This window comes from Poeciliopsis prolifica, unplaced genomic scaffold, assembly GCF_027474105.1.
Source record: "Poeciliopsis prolifica strain line A6 unplaced genomic scaffold, Auburn_PproV2 SCAFFOLD082, whole genome shotgun sequence".
In the NCBI taxonomy this organism is placed as follows: Eukaryota; Metazoa; Chordata; class Actinopteri; order Cyprinodontiformes; family Poeciliidae; genus Poeciliopsis; species Poeciliopsis prolifica.
In genome coordinates this window covers 1210815-1224691 of record NW_026562457.1, presented here as the reverse complement: position 1 = coordinate 1224691, position 13877 = coordinate 1210815, and the positions used below count along the sequence as shown (strand labels likewise).

At 50.9% G+C, this 13877-nt stretch overlaps 1 protein-coding gene across 1 annotated transcript in view; it reads right to left on the bottom strand.

Annotated features, from left to right (window-relative positions):
* Positions 1-5: 5 nt before the first annotated feature.
* Positions 6-13877, bottom strand: part of hdac6 (histone deacetylase 6) — a 61978-nt gene continuing 48106 nt past the window's right edge. The window contains 9 exon segments of the mRNA XM_055022147.1: positions 6-689; positions 768-896; positions 967-1113; positions 1196-1339; positions 1409-1561; positions 1633-1745; positions 2039-2213; positions 2287-2436; positions 2569-2761. Coding sequence (XP_054878122.1) covers positions 621-689; positions 768-896; positions 967-1113; positions 1196-1339; positions 1409-1561; positions 1633-1745; positions 2039-2213; positions 2287-2436; positions 2569-2761 — 1273 coding nt within the window. The 3' untranslated portion in view covers positions 6-620.

Below are 13877 nucleotides of genomic sequence, written 5' to 3'. Positions count from 1 at the left end.
TAGTTTTTATCTTGTTTTATTTTACAGCAAAACATTTTGTTCAATGAACATAAAATTCTCCTCGTCTCTTTTCTTCATCCAGGTAAATAAAGTCAGAAAAACATTATGAACAAATGATTCTGTATTTATGGAAGAGAAGCTGCAGCAGCCGAATCCAGACGCCATTTTGATCAGTAATAATCAATCAGGATGATCAAAATGAAGGATTTTTAACATAAAACTGATTTTATGTTAAAACCGCTTGCCATACCCTGAAGCAGACAGCAAAAAATTTAAAAACTGAAAATCAGAAAAAAATATTTTTTTATTGTCAATAAAACAAATGGAATTTTTTTTTACCTCAAATATTGATTATTAACGAGTCGGTTCTGACCCAGTTCTGAACCAGATCAGAACTGGATCAGAACCGGGTTGTGTTTAGAGAGTGACATCATCTCCCAATCCAACCAATCACATCACAGCAAGATTATTGACGTTACAGGAAGTCAGAATTCTTACAGGAAGTGTTCCTTCGAAAATCAACTGTTGGCAGGAGTTTCAGAATAAAAGCGTGTTTTGATCAGGAAGTGATTTGCACTAAAACGATAAAAGTGGAGCCGTTTCCATGGCGACCAGCCAGCTCAGCTCCAGGGAGGAACTTCCTCTCCAAACTTGGCGAAGTGAGCAGCGTTCTTGGCCTCGAACAGAACCTGAGCAGAGCAAGGAGAACATGAGCGGTACCGCCAACCCGTCGGAACCGGACCGCACCCGACCTTGAGCCGCCTCACCTGGTGGTGGACGTAGGACTCACACAGGTAGCACCAAACGGACAAATCAGAGAAGCTGAGCACCACGGGGTGCTCTGACACGGCGCCGTGCGTCACCATGTGCTCGTTAACGTAGCGACCGCAGCACACCTGGAGGAGGGGAGGGGACAGGTGAGACAGGGACCACATCCTGGAGATGGGGAGTGGGGCAGAGCCTCACCTGATAGCAGGTGAGGCAGATCCAGTTCTCGGCGTCAGAACCGCAGTCGCCGCAAGGCTGGAAGACATCAACTCCCGAGGGAGGGAGGGGCTTAACAGCATCCAGGTGAGGACACCAGGGCAGAGGGTCCACCACGTACAGAGCGTCCTGGGGAAGGAGGGACAGGTTAGACGTCACACCTGGGCACTCATTAAGGGTGCGGTTAGCAGGTGAGCTAATAGCTACTGACTCCGCCCATCTCAGTGCTGCACGTCAGCTCCAGAGACACCTGAGGCGTCGACCAACCACAGGTTCCTTCTGACGTAAGTTCCGCCCCTTCGCCTGACCCCGCTCCTTCTTTACGGTCTGACTCTGCTGCTGCCGTGGTAACACTCTGACAGGAAACAGGAAGTGGTCAGATTTGAAAGTAGAGGTCAGCGAGTGGCGTATCTAAGAGACTCACCTGAGTCTGCATGCTCTCTGCTGATTGGCTGTTCTCCAACTCAGACTCCACATCACCTTTGACCTCCATTGTGGGCGGTTCCTGTGGGGAGGGCGGGGCTTGAGTGATATCAAGACTGGCCAATCCCTGAGTCAGCTGCTCCACACCCTGCATCTGATTGGACAAAAGAAGTCATGTGACTTTATGCAATTCAGAGGAAAATCCTTTTTCAATCTGGGTGTTACCGTAGCACCCTCCTGTCCAGCAGGGGGCGGCCGTTTGTCTGACTTCCTGCCTAGAGAACTACGTTTCCCACGATGCTTTGGGGCGGGGAGGGCCAACTGCACCGACTCCGGAACTGAAAAGAACCGAGTCAGACAGAACCAGATTAGGATGCGGATACGGAACTGGAACCGGATTCAGAACCGGATTCACAACCGGATACAAAACCGGATACAGAACCGGATACAGAACCGGATACAGAACCGGATTCAGAACCGGATTCAGAACCGGATTCAGAACCGGATACAGAACCGGATTCAGAACCGGATACAGAACCGGATTAAGAACCGGATACAGAATCGGATTCAGAACCGGATTCAGAACCGGATTCAGAACCGGATACAGAACCGGTCCAGGACCCAAACTCACCAGTAATCCTCAAGGAGCGCCAGTAGGGGGCGTGTTGTCGGATGACTTCCCTGATGGTTGCCACGGCGCAGGGATGGGGGGGGAAGGGTGTGGTTAGGGATGGGGGAGCGTCTCCTAGCAACACGCTGGTGCACATCGCCATGGAGTCAGAGATGGACGTCAGGTTGTAACCGCCCTGCAAAGAAAGCCGGCCAATCAGGAGCAGAGGAGCATCAGCCAATCAGGAGCAGAGGAGCATCAGCCCATACCTCTAGGATGATGAGGACACGCCCCCCAGCCAGTGACATCAGCAGGTGCGTGAGGTGGGCGTATCCCTCAGGAGTCACCTGGTATCCGCCCAGCGGATCTCCCCGGGCCGCGTCGAACCCGGCCGACACCAGAACCAGTCCGGGGTTAAACTGCAGAGGAGAAACGGCCCAATGAGAACGCCGCAAGAAGGCGGCCAATCAGAGGTCTTCAAATAGTTTCTGTTATATGTAACAGTAAAAGTTATTGATCAACCAATAACCAATGGTTCTGTGATTGATTACCTCGGCCGCGATCGGCATGACAACATGATGAAATGCTGCCAGGTAATCGGAGTCACCCATTCGCCCGCCGCTCCAAGCTACGTTCACGTTAAAGCCCGCCCCCTTGGCCACGCCCACCCTGTCGGCGGCGGCGTCCTCCGAGAATGGGAAGAATGTCCCGCTGTCATAGCGATGGAGAGAGACGTACAGAACGCTGCAGAGGGAGACAGAACGTCAGAGACAGAACGTCAGAGACAGAACGTCAGAGACAGAACGTCAGAGACAGAACGTCAGAGACAGAACGTCAGAGACAGAAAGTCAGAGACAGAACGTCAGAGTCAGAACGTCAGAGACAGAGACAGAACGTCAGAGACAGAGACAGAACGTCAGAGACAGAACGTCAGAGACAGAACGTCAGAGACAGAGACAGAACGTCAGAGACAGAACGTCAGAGACAGAACGTCAGAGACAGAGACAGAACGTCAGAGACAGAGACAGAACGTCAGAGACAGAACGTCAGAGACAGAACGTCAGAGACAGAGACAGAACGTCAGAGACAGAACGTCAGAGACAGAACGTCAGAGACGAGACAGAACGTCAGAGTCAGAGACAGAACGTCAGAGACAGAACGTCAGAGACAGAACGTCAGAGACAGAGACAGAACGTCAGAGACAGAACGTCAGAGACAGAACGTCAGAGACAGAGACAGAACGTCAGAGACAGAGCGTCAGAGACAGAACGTCAGAGACAGAGACAGAACGTCAGAGACAGAACGTCAGAGACAGAGCGTCAGAGACAGAGACAGAACGTCAGAGACAGAACGTCAGAGACAGAACGTCAGAGACAGAGACAGAACGTCAGAGACAGAGACAGGACGTCAGAGACAGAGCGTCAGAGACAGAACGTCAGAGACAGAGACAGGACGTCAGAGACAGAACGTCAGAGATCAGAGACAGAGCGTCAGAGACAGAGACAGAACGTCAGAGACAGAACGTCAGAGATCAGAGACAGAGCGTCAGAGACAGAGACAGGACGTCAGAGACAGAACGTCAGAGATCAGAGACAGAACGTCAGAGACAGAACGTCAGAGACAGAGCGTCAGAGACAGAGACAGAACGTCAGAGACAGAGCGTCAGAGACAGAGACAGAACGTCAAAGATCAGAGACAGAACGTCAGAGACAGAGACAGAACGTCAGAGACAGAGCCTCAGAGATCAGAGACAGAGCGTCAGAGATCAGAGACAGAACGTCAGAGATCAGAGACAGAACGTCAGAGACAGAACGTCAGAGATCAGAGACAGAACGTCAGAGACAGAGCGTCAGAGACAGAGACAGAACGTCAGAGACAGAACGTCAGAGACAGAACGTCAGAGACAGAGCGTCAGAGACAGAGACAGAACGTCAGAGACAGAGCGTCAGAGATCAGAGACAGAACGTCAGAGACAGAGCGTCAGAGACAGAGACAGAACGTCAGAGACAGAACGTCAGAGACAGAACGTCAGAGACAGAACGTCAGAGATCAGAGATTAGAGACAGAACGTCAGAGACAGAACGTCAGAGACAGAACGTCAGAGACAGAGACAGAACGTCAGAGACAGAACGTCAGAGACAGAACGTCAGAGACAGAACGTCAGAGACAGAGACAGAACGTCAGAGACAGAGCGTCAGAGACAGAACGTCAGAGACAGAGCGTCAGAGACAGAGACAGAACGTCAGAGACAGAACGTCAGAGACAGAACGTCAGAGACAGAGACAGAACGTCAGAGACAGTGACAGGACGTCAGAGACAGAGCGTCAGAGACAGAACGTCAGAGACAGAGACAGGACGTCAGAGACAGAACGTCAGAGATCAGAGACAGAACGTCAGAGACAGAACGTCAGAGACAGAGCGTCAGAGACAGAGACAGAACGTCAAAGATCAGAGACAGAACGTCAGAGACAGAGACAGAACGTCAGAGACAGAACGTCAGAGATCAGAGACAGAACGTCAGAGACAGAACGTCAGAGATCAGAGACAGAACGTCAGAGACAGAGCGTCAGAGACAGAACGTCAGAGACAGAGACAGAACGTCAGAGACAGAACGTCAGAGACAGAGCGTCAGAGACAGAGACAGGACGTCAGAGACAGAACGTCAGAGACAGAGACAGAACGTCAGAGACAGAGCGTCAGAGACAGAACGTCAGAGACAGAACGTCAGAGATCAGAGACAGGACGTCAGAGACAGAACGTCAGAGATCAGAGACAGAACGTCAGAGACAGAACGTCAGAGACAGAAGGTCAGAGACAGAGCGTCAGAGACAGAGACAGAACGTCAGAGACAGAACGTCAGAGACAGAGACAGAACGTCAGAGACAGAGCGTCAGAGACAGAGACAGAACGTCAGAGACAGAACGTCAGAGACAGAACGTCAGAGACAGAGACAGGACGTCAGAGACAGAACGTCAGAGACAGAGACAGAACGTCAGAGACAGAACGTCAGAGACAGAGCGTCAGAGATCAGAGACAGAACGTCAGAGACAGAGACAGGACGTCAGAGACAGAGCGTCAGAGATCAGAGACAGAACGTCAGAGATCAGAGACAGAACGTCAGAGACAGAGCGTCAAAGATCAGAGACAGAACGTCAGAGACAGAACGTCAGAGACAGAACGTCAGAGACAGAGACAGGACGTCAGAGACAGAACGTCAGAGACAGAGACAGAACGTCAGAGACAGAACGTCAGAGATCAGAGACAGAACGTCAGAGACAGAGACAGAACGTCAGAGACAGAGCGTCAGAGACAGAACGTCAGAGACAGAACGTCAGAGACAGAGACAGGACGTCAGAGACAGAACGTCAGAGACAGAGACAGAACGTCAGAGACAGAACGTCAGAGACAGAAGGACGTCAGAGACAGAGCGTCAGAGACAGAACGTCAGAGACAGAGACAGAACGTCAGAGACAGAGCGTCAGAGACAGAGACAGAACGTCAGAGACAGAACGTCAGAGACAGAGCGTCAGAGACAGAACGTCAGAGACAGAGACAGGACGTCAGAGACAGAACGTCAGACAGAACGTCAGAGACAGAGACAGAACGTCAGAGACAGAGCGTCAGAGACAGAGACAGAACGTCAGAGACAGAACGTCAGAGACAGAACGTCAGAGACAGAGACAGGACGTCAGAGACAGAACGTCAGAGACAGAGACAGAACGTCAGAGACAGAACGTCAGAGACAGAGACAGAACGTCAGAGACAGAACGTCAGAGACAGAGCGTCAGAGATCAGAGACAGAACGTCAGAGACAGAGACAGGACGTCAGAGACAGAGCGTCAGAGATCAGAGACAGAACGTCAGAGATCAGAGACAGAACGTCAGAGACAGAGCGTCAGAGATCAGAGACAGAACGTCAGAGACAGAGACAGAACGTCAGAGACAGAGCGTCAGAGACAGAACGTCAGAGACAGAACGTCAGAGACAGAGACAGGACGTCAGAGACAGAACGTCAGAGACAGAGACAGAACGTCAGAGACAGAACGTCAGAGACAGAGACAGGACGTCAGAGACAGAGCGTCAGAGACAGAACGTCAGAGACAGGACGTCAGAGACAGAACGTCAGAGACAGAACGTCAGAGACAGAGCGTCAGAGACAGAGACAGAACGTCAGAGACAGAGCGTCAGAGACAGAGACAGAACGTCAAAGATCAGAGACAGAACGTCAGAGACAGAGACAGAACGTCAGAGACAGAGCCTCAGAGATCAGAGACAGAACGTCAGAGACAGAAAGTCAGAGATCAGAGACAGAACGTCAGAGACAGAAAGTCAGAGATCAGAGACAGAACGTCAGAGATCAGAGACAGAACGTCAGAGACAGAACGTCAGAGACAGAAGGTCAGAGACAGAGCGTCAGAGACAGAGACAGAACGTCAGAGACAGAACGTCAGAGACAGAGACAGAACGTCAGAGACAGAGCGTCAGAGACAGAGACAGAACGTCAGAGACAGAACGTCAGAGACAGAACGTCAGAGACAGAGACAGGACGTCAGAGACAGAACGTCAGAGACAGAGACAGAACGTCAGAGACAGAACGTCAGAGACAGAGACAGAACGTCAGAGACAGAACGTCAGAGACAGAGCGTCAGAGATCAGAGACAGAACGTCAGAGACAGAGACAGGACGTCAGAGACAGAGCGTCAGAGATCAGAGACAGAACGTCAGAGATCAGAGACAGAACGTCAGAGACAGAGCGTCAAAGATCAGAGACAGAACGTCAGAGACAGAACGTCAGAGACAGAACGTCAGAGACAGAGACAGACGTCAGAGACAGAACGTCAGAGACAGAGACAGAACGTCAGAGACAGAACGTCAGAGATCAGAGACAGAACGTCAGAGACAGAGACAGAACGTCAGAGACAGAGCGTCAGAGACAGAACGTCAGAGACAGAACGTCAGAGACAGAGACAGGACGTCAGAGACAGAACGTCAGAGACAGAGACAGAACGTCAGAGACAGAACGTCAGAGACAGAGACAGGACGTCAGAGACAGAGCGTCAGAGACAGAACGTCAGAGACAGAGACAGAACGTCAGAGACAGAGCGTCAGAGACAGAGACAGAACGTCAGAGACAGAACGTCAGAGACAGAGCGTCAGAGACAGAACGTCAGAGACAGAGACAGGACGTCAGAGACAGAACGTCAGAGACAGAGCGTCAGAGACAGAGACAGAACGTCAGAGACAGAGCGTCAGAGACAGAGACAGAACGTCAAAGATCAGAGACAGAACGTCAGAGACAGAGACAGAACGTCAGAGACAGAGCCTCAGAGATCAGAGACAGAACGTCAGAGACAGAAAGTCAGAGATCAGAGACAGAACGTCAGAGACAGAAAGTCAGAGATCAGAGACAGAACGTCAGAGATCAGAGACAGAACGTCAGAGACAGAACGTCAGAGACAGAAGGTCAGAGACAGAGCGTCAGAGACAGAGACAGAACGTCAGAGACAGAACGTCAGAGACAGAGACAGAACGTCAGAGACAGAGCGTCAGAGACAGAGACAGAACGTCAGAGACAGAACGTCAGAGACAGAACGTCAGAGACAGAGACAGGACGTCAGAGACAGAACGTCAGAGACAGAGACAGAACGTCAGAGACAGAACGTCAGAGACAGAGACAGAACGTCAGAGACAGAACGTCAGAGACAGAGCGTCAGAGATCAGAGACAGAACGTCAGAGACAGAGACAGGACGTCAGAGACAGAGCGTCAGAGATCAGAGACAGAACGTCAGAGATCAGAGACAGAACGTCAGAGACAGAGCGTCAAAGATCAGAGACAGAACGTCAGAGACAGAACGTCAGAGACAGAACGTCAGAGACAGAGACAGGACGTCAGAGACAGAACGTCAGAGACAGAGACAGAACGTCAGAGACAGAACGTCAGAGATCAGAGACAGAACGTCAGAGACAGAGACAGAACGTCAGAGACAGAGCGTCAGAGACAGAACGTCAGAGACAGAACGTCAGAGACAGAGACAGGACGTCAGAGACAGAACGTCAGAGACAGAGACAGAACGTCAGAGACAGAACGTCAGAGACAGAGACAGGACGTCAGAGACAGAGCGTCAGAGACAGAACGTCAGAGACAGAGACAGAACGTCAGAGACAGAGCGTCAGAGACAGAGACAGAACGTCAGAGACAGAACGTCAGAGACAGAGCGTCAGAGACAGAACGTCAGAGACAGAGACAGGACGTCAGAGACAGAACGTCAGAGACAGAACGTCAGAGACAGAGACAGAACGTCAGAGACAGAGCGTCAGAGACAGAGACAGAACGTCAGAGACAGAACGTCAGAGACAGAACGTCAGAGACAGAGACAGGACGTCAGAGACAGAACGTCAGAGACAGAGACAGAACGTCAGAGACAGAACGTCAGAGACAGAGACAGAACGTCAGAGACAGAACGTCAGAGACAGAGCGTCAGAGATCAGAGACAGAACGTCAGAGACAGAGACAGGACGTCAGAGACAGAGCGTCAGAGATCAGAGACAGAACGTCAGAGATCAGAGACAGAACGTCAGAGACAGAGCGTCAAAGATCAGAGACAGAACGTCAGAGACAGAACGTCAGAGACAGAACGTCAGAGATCAGAGACAGAACGTCAGAGACAGAGACAGAACGTCAGAGACAGAGCGTCAGAGACAGAACGTCAGAGACAGAACGTCAGAGACAGAGACAGACGTCAGAGACAGAACGTCAGAGACAGAGACAGAACGTCAGAGACAGAACGTCAGAGACAGAGACAGGACGTCAGAGACAGAGCGTCAGAGACAGAACGTCAGAGACAGAACGTCAGAGACAGAGCGTCAGAGACAGAGACAGAACGTCAGAGACAGAGCGTCAGAGACAGAGACAGAACGTCAAGATCAGAGACAGAACGTCAGAGACAGAGACAGAACGTCAGAGACAGAACGTCAGAGACAGAGACAGGACGTCAGAGACAGAACGTCAGAGACAGAGACAGAACGTCAGAGACAGAACGTCAGAGACAGAGACAGGACGTCAGAGACAGAGCGTCAGAGACAGAACGTCAGAGACAGAACGTCAGAGACAGAGCGTCAGAGACAGAGACAGAACGTCAGAGACAGAGCGTCAGAGACAGAGACAGAACGTCAAAGATCAGAGACAGAACGTCAGAGATCAGAGACAGAACGTCAGAGACAGAAAGTCAGAGATCAGAGACAGAACGTCAGAGACAGAAAGTCAGAGATCAGAGACAGAACGTCAGAGACAGAGACAGAACGTCAGAGACAGAACGTCAGAGACAGAACGTCAGAGACAGAGACAGAACGTCAGAGACAGAACGTCAGAGACAGAGACAGAACGTCAGAGACAGAACGTCAGAGATCAGAGACAGAACGTCAGAGACAGAAAGTCAGAGATCAGAGACAGAACGTCAGAGACAGAGACAGAACGTCAGAGACAGAACGTCAGAGATCAGAGACAGAACGTCAGAGACAGAAGTCAGAGACAGAACGTCAGAGATCAGAGACAGAACGTCAGAGACAGACCAGAACGTCAGAGACAGAGACAGAACGTCAGAGACAGAGCGTCAGAGACAGAGACAGAACGTCAGAGACAGAACGTCAGAGACAGAACGTCAGAGACAGAGACAGAACGTCAGAGACAGAGCGTCAAGATCAGAGACAGAACGTCAGAGACAGAACGTCAGAGACAGAACGTCAGAGATCAGAGACAGAACGTCAGAGACAGAACGTCAGAGACAGAGACAGAACGTCAGAGACAGAGCGTCAGAGACAGAGACAGAACGTCAGAGACAGAACGTCAGAGACAGAACGTCAGAGACAGAGACAGGACGTCAGAGACAGAACGTCAGAGACAGAGACAGAACGTCAGAGACAGAACGTCAGAGACAGAGACAGAACGTCAGAGACAGAACGTCAGAGACAGAGCGTCAGAGATCAGAGACAGAACGTCAGAGACAGAGACAGGACGTCAGAGACAGAGCGTCAGAGATCAGAGACAGAACGTCAGAGATCAGAGACAGAACGTCAGAGACAGAACGTCAGAGACAGAACGTCAGAGACAGAGACAGGACGTCAGAGACAGAACGTCAGAGACAGAGACAGAACGTCAGAGACAGAACGTCAGAGATCAGAGACAGAACGTCAGAGACAGAACGTCAGAGACAGAGCGTCAGAGACAGAACGTCAGAGACAGAACGTCAGAGACAGAGACAGGACGTCAGAGACAGAACGTCAGAGACAGAGACAGAACGTCAGAGACAGAACGTCAGAGACAGAGACAGGACGTCAGAGACAGAGCGTCAGAGACAGAACGTCAGAGACAGAGACAGAACGTCAGAGACAGAGCGTCAGAGACAGAGACAGAACGTCAGAGACAGAACGTCAGAGACAGAACGTCAGAGACAGAGACAGAACGTCAGAGACAGAGCGTCAGAGACAGAGACAGAACGTCAGAGACAGAACGTCAGAGACAGAACGTCAGAGACAGAGACAGGACGTCAGAGACAGAACGTCAGAGACAGAGACAGAACGTCAGAGACAGAACGTCAGAGACAGAGACAGAACGTCAGAGACAGAACGTCAGAGACAGAGCGTCAGAGATCAGAGACAGAACGTCAGAGACAGAGACAGGACGTCAGAGACAGAGCGTCAGAGATCAGAGACAGAACGTCAGAGATCAGAGACAGAACGTCAGAGACAGAGCGTCAAAGATCAGAGACAGAACGTCAGAGACAGAACGTCAGAGACAGAACGTCAGAGATCAGAGACAGAACGTCAGAGACAGAGACAGAACGTCAGAGACAGAGCGTCAGAGACAGAACGTCAGAGACAGAACGTCAGAGACAGAGACAGGACGTCAGAGACAGAACGTCAGAGACAGAGACAGAACGTCAGAGACAGAACGTCAGAGACAGAGACAGGACGTCAGAGACAGAGCGTCAGAGACAGAACGTCAGAGACAGGACGTCAGAGACAGAGACAGGACGTCAGAGACAGAACGTCAGAGACAGAGACAGAACGTCAGAGTCAGAGACAGAGACAGGACGTCAGAGACAGAGCGTCAGAGACAGAACGTCAGAGACAGAGACAGAACGTCAGAGACAGAGCGTCAGAGACAGAGACAGAACGTCAGAGACAGAACGTCAGAGACAGAACGTCAGAGACAGAGACAGAACGTCAGAGACAGAGCGTCAGAGACAGAGACAGAACGTCAGAGACAGAACGTCAGAGACAGAACGTCAGAGACAGAGACAGGACGTCAGAGACAGAACGTCAGAGACAGAGACAGAACGTCAGAGACAGAACGTCAGAGACAGAGACAGAACGTCAGAGACAGAACGTCAGAGACAGAGCGTCAGAGATCAGAGACAGAACGTCAGAGACAGAGACAGGACGTCAGAGACAGAGCGTCAGAGATCAGAGACAGAACGTCAGAGATCAGAGACAGAACGTCAGAGACAGAGCGTCAAAGATCAGAGACAGAACGTCAGAGACAGAACGTCAGAGACAGAACGTCAGAGATCAGAGACAGAACGTCAGAGACAGAGACAGAACGTCAGAGACAGAGCGTCAGAGACAGAACGTCAGAGACAGAACGTCAGAGACAGAGACAGGACGTCAGAGACAGAACGTCAGAGACAGAGACAGAACGTCAGAGACAGAACGTCAGAGACAGAGACAGGACGTCAGAGACAGAGCGTCAGAGACAGAACGTCAGAGACAGGACGTCAGAGACAGAACGTCAGAGACAGAACGTCAGAGACAGAGCGTCAGAGACAGAGACAGAACGTCAGAGACAGAGCGTCAGAGACAGAGACAGAACGTCAAAGATCAGAGACAGAACGTCAGAGACAGAGACAGAACGTCAGAGACAGAGCCTCAGAGATCAGAGACAGAACGTCAGAGACAGAAAGTCAGAGATCAGAGACAGAACGTCAGAGACAGAAAGTCAGAGATCAGAGACAGAACGTCAGAGACAGAGACAGAACGTCAGAGACAGAACGTCAGAGATCAGAGACAGAACGTCAGAGACAGAAAGTCAGAGATCAGAGACAGAACGTCAGAGACAGAGACAGAACGTCAGAGACAGAACGTCAGAGACAGAACGTCAGAGACAGAGACAGAACGTCAGAGACAGAACGTCAGAGACAGAGACAGAACGTCAGAGACAGAACGTCAGAGATCAGAGACAGAACGTCAGAGACAGAAAGTCAGAGATCAGAGACACGTCAGAGACAGAGACAGAACGTCAGAGACAGAGCGTCAGAGACAGAGACAGAACGTCAAAGATCAGAGACAGAACGTCAGAGACAGAGACAGAACGTCAGAGACAGAGCCTCAGAGATCAGAGACAGAACGTCAGAGACAGAAAGTCAGAGATCAGAGACAGAACGTCAGAGACAGAAAGTCAGAGATCAGAGACAGAACGTCAGAGACAGAGACAGAACGTCAGAGACAGAACGTCAGAGATCAGAGACAGAACGTCAGAGACAGAAAGTCAGAGATCAGAGACAGAACGTCAGAGACAGAGACAGAACGTCAGAGACAGAACGTCAGAGACAGAACGTCAGAGACAGAGACAGAACGTCAGAGACAGAACGTCAGAGACAGAGACAGAACGTCAGAGACAGAACGTCAGAGATCAGAGACAGAACGTCAGAGACAGAAAGTCAGAGATCAGAGACAGAACGTCAGAGACAGAGACAGAACGTCAGAGACAGAACGTCAGAGTCAGAGACAGAACGTCAGAGACAGAGACAGAACGTCAGAGACAGAACGTCAGAGACAGAACGTCAGAGACAGAGACAGAACGTCAGAGACAGAACGTCAGAGACAGAGACAGAACGTCAGAGACAGAGCGTCAGAGACAGAGACAGAACGTCAGAGACAGAGCGTCAGAGACAGAACGTCAGAGATCAGAGACAGAACGTCAGAGACAGAGACAGAACGTCAGAGACAGAGACAGAACGTCAGAGATCAGAGACAGAACGTCAGAGACAGAACGTCAGAGACAGAGACAGAACGTCAGAGACAGAGACAGAACGTCAGAGACAGAACGTCAGAGACAGAACGTCAGAGACAGAGACAGAACGTCAGAGACAGAACGTCAGAGACAGAACGTCAGAGACAGAGACAGAACGTCAGAGACAGAGAGTCAGAGACAGAACGTCAGAGACAGAGACAGAACGTCAGAGACAGAACGTCAGAGACAGAGCGTCAGAGACAGAGACAGAACGTCAGAGACAGAACGTCAGAGACAGAGACAGAACGTCAGAGACAGAACGTCAGAGACAGAGACAGACGTCAGAGACAGAGCGTCAGAGACAGAACGTCAGAGACAGAGACAGGACGTCAGAGACAGAACGTCAGAGATCAGAGACAGAACGTCAGAGACAGAGACAGAACGTCAGAGACAGAGCGTCAGAGACAGAACGTCAGAGACAGAACGTCAGAGACAGAGCGTCAGAGACAGAGACAGAGCGTCAGAGACAGAGACAGAACGTCAAAGATCAGAGACAGAACGTCAGAGACAGTGCCTCAGAGATCAGAGACAGAGCGTCAGAGATCAGAGACAGAACGTCATAGACAGAAAGTCAGAGATCAGAGATTAGAGACAGAACGTCAGAGACAGAACGTCAGAGACAGAGCGTCAGAGACAGAGACAGACGTCAGAGACAGAGCGTCAGAGACAGAACGTCAGAGACAGAGACAGACGTCAGAGACAGAACGTCAGAGATCAGAGACAGAACGTCAGAGACAGAGCGTCAGAGATCAGAGACAGAACATCAGAGACAGAACGTCAGAGACAGAGAC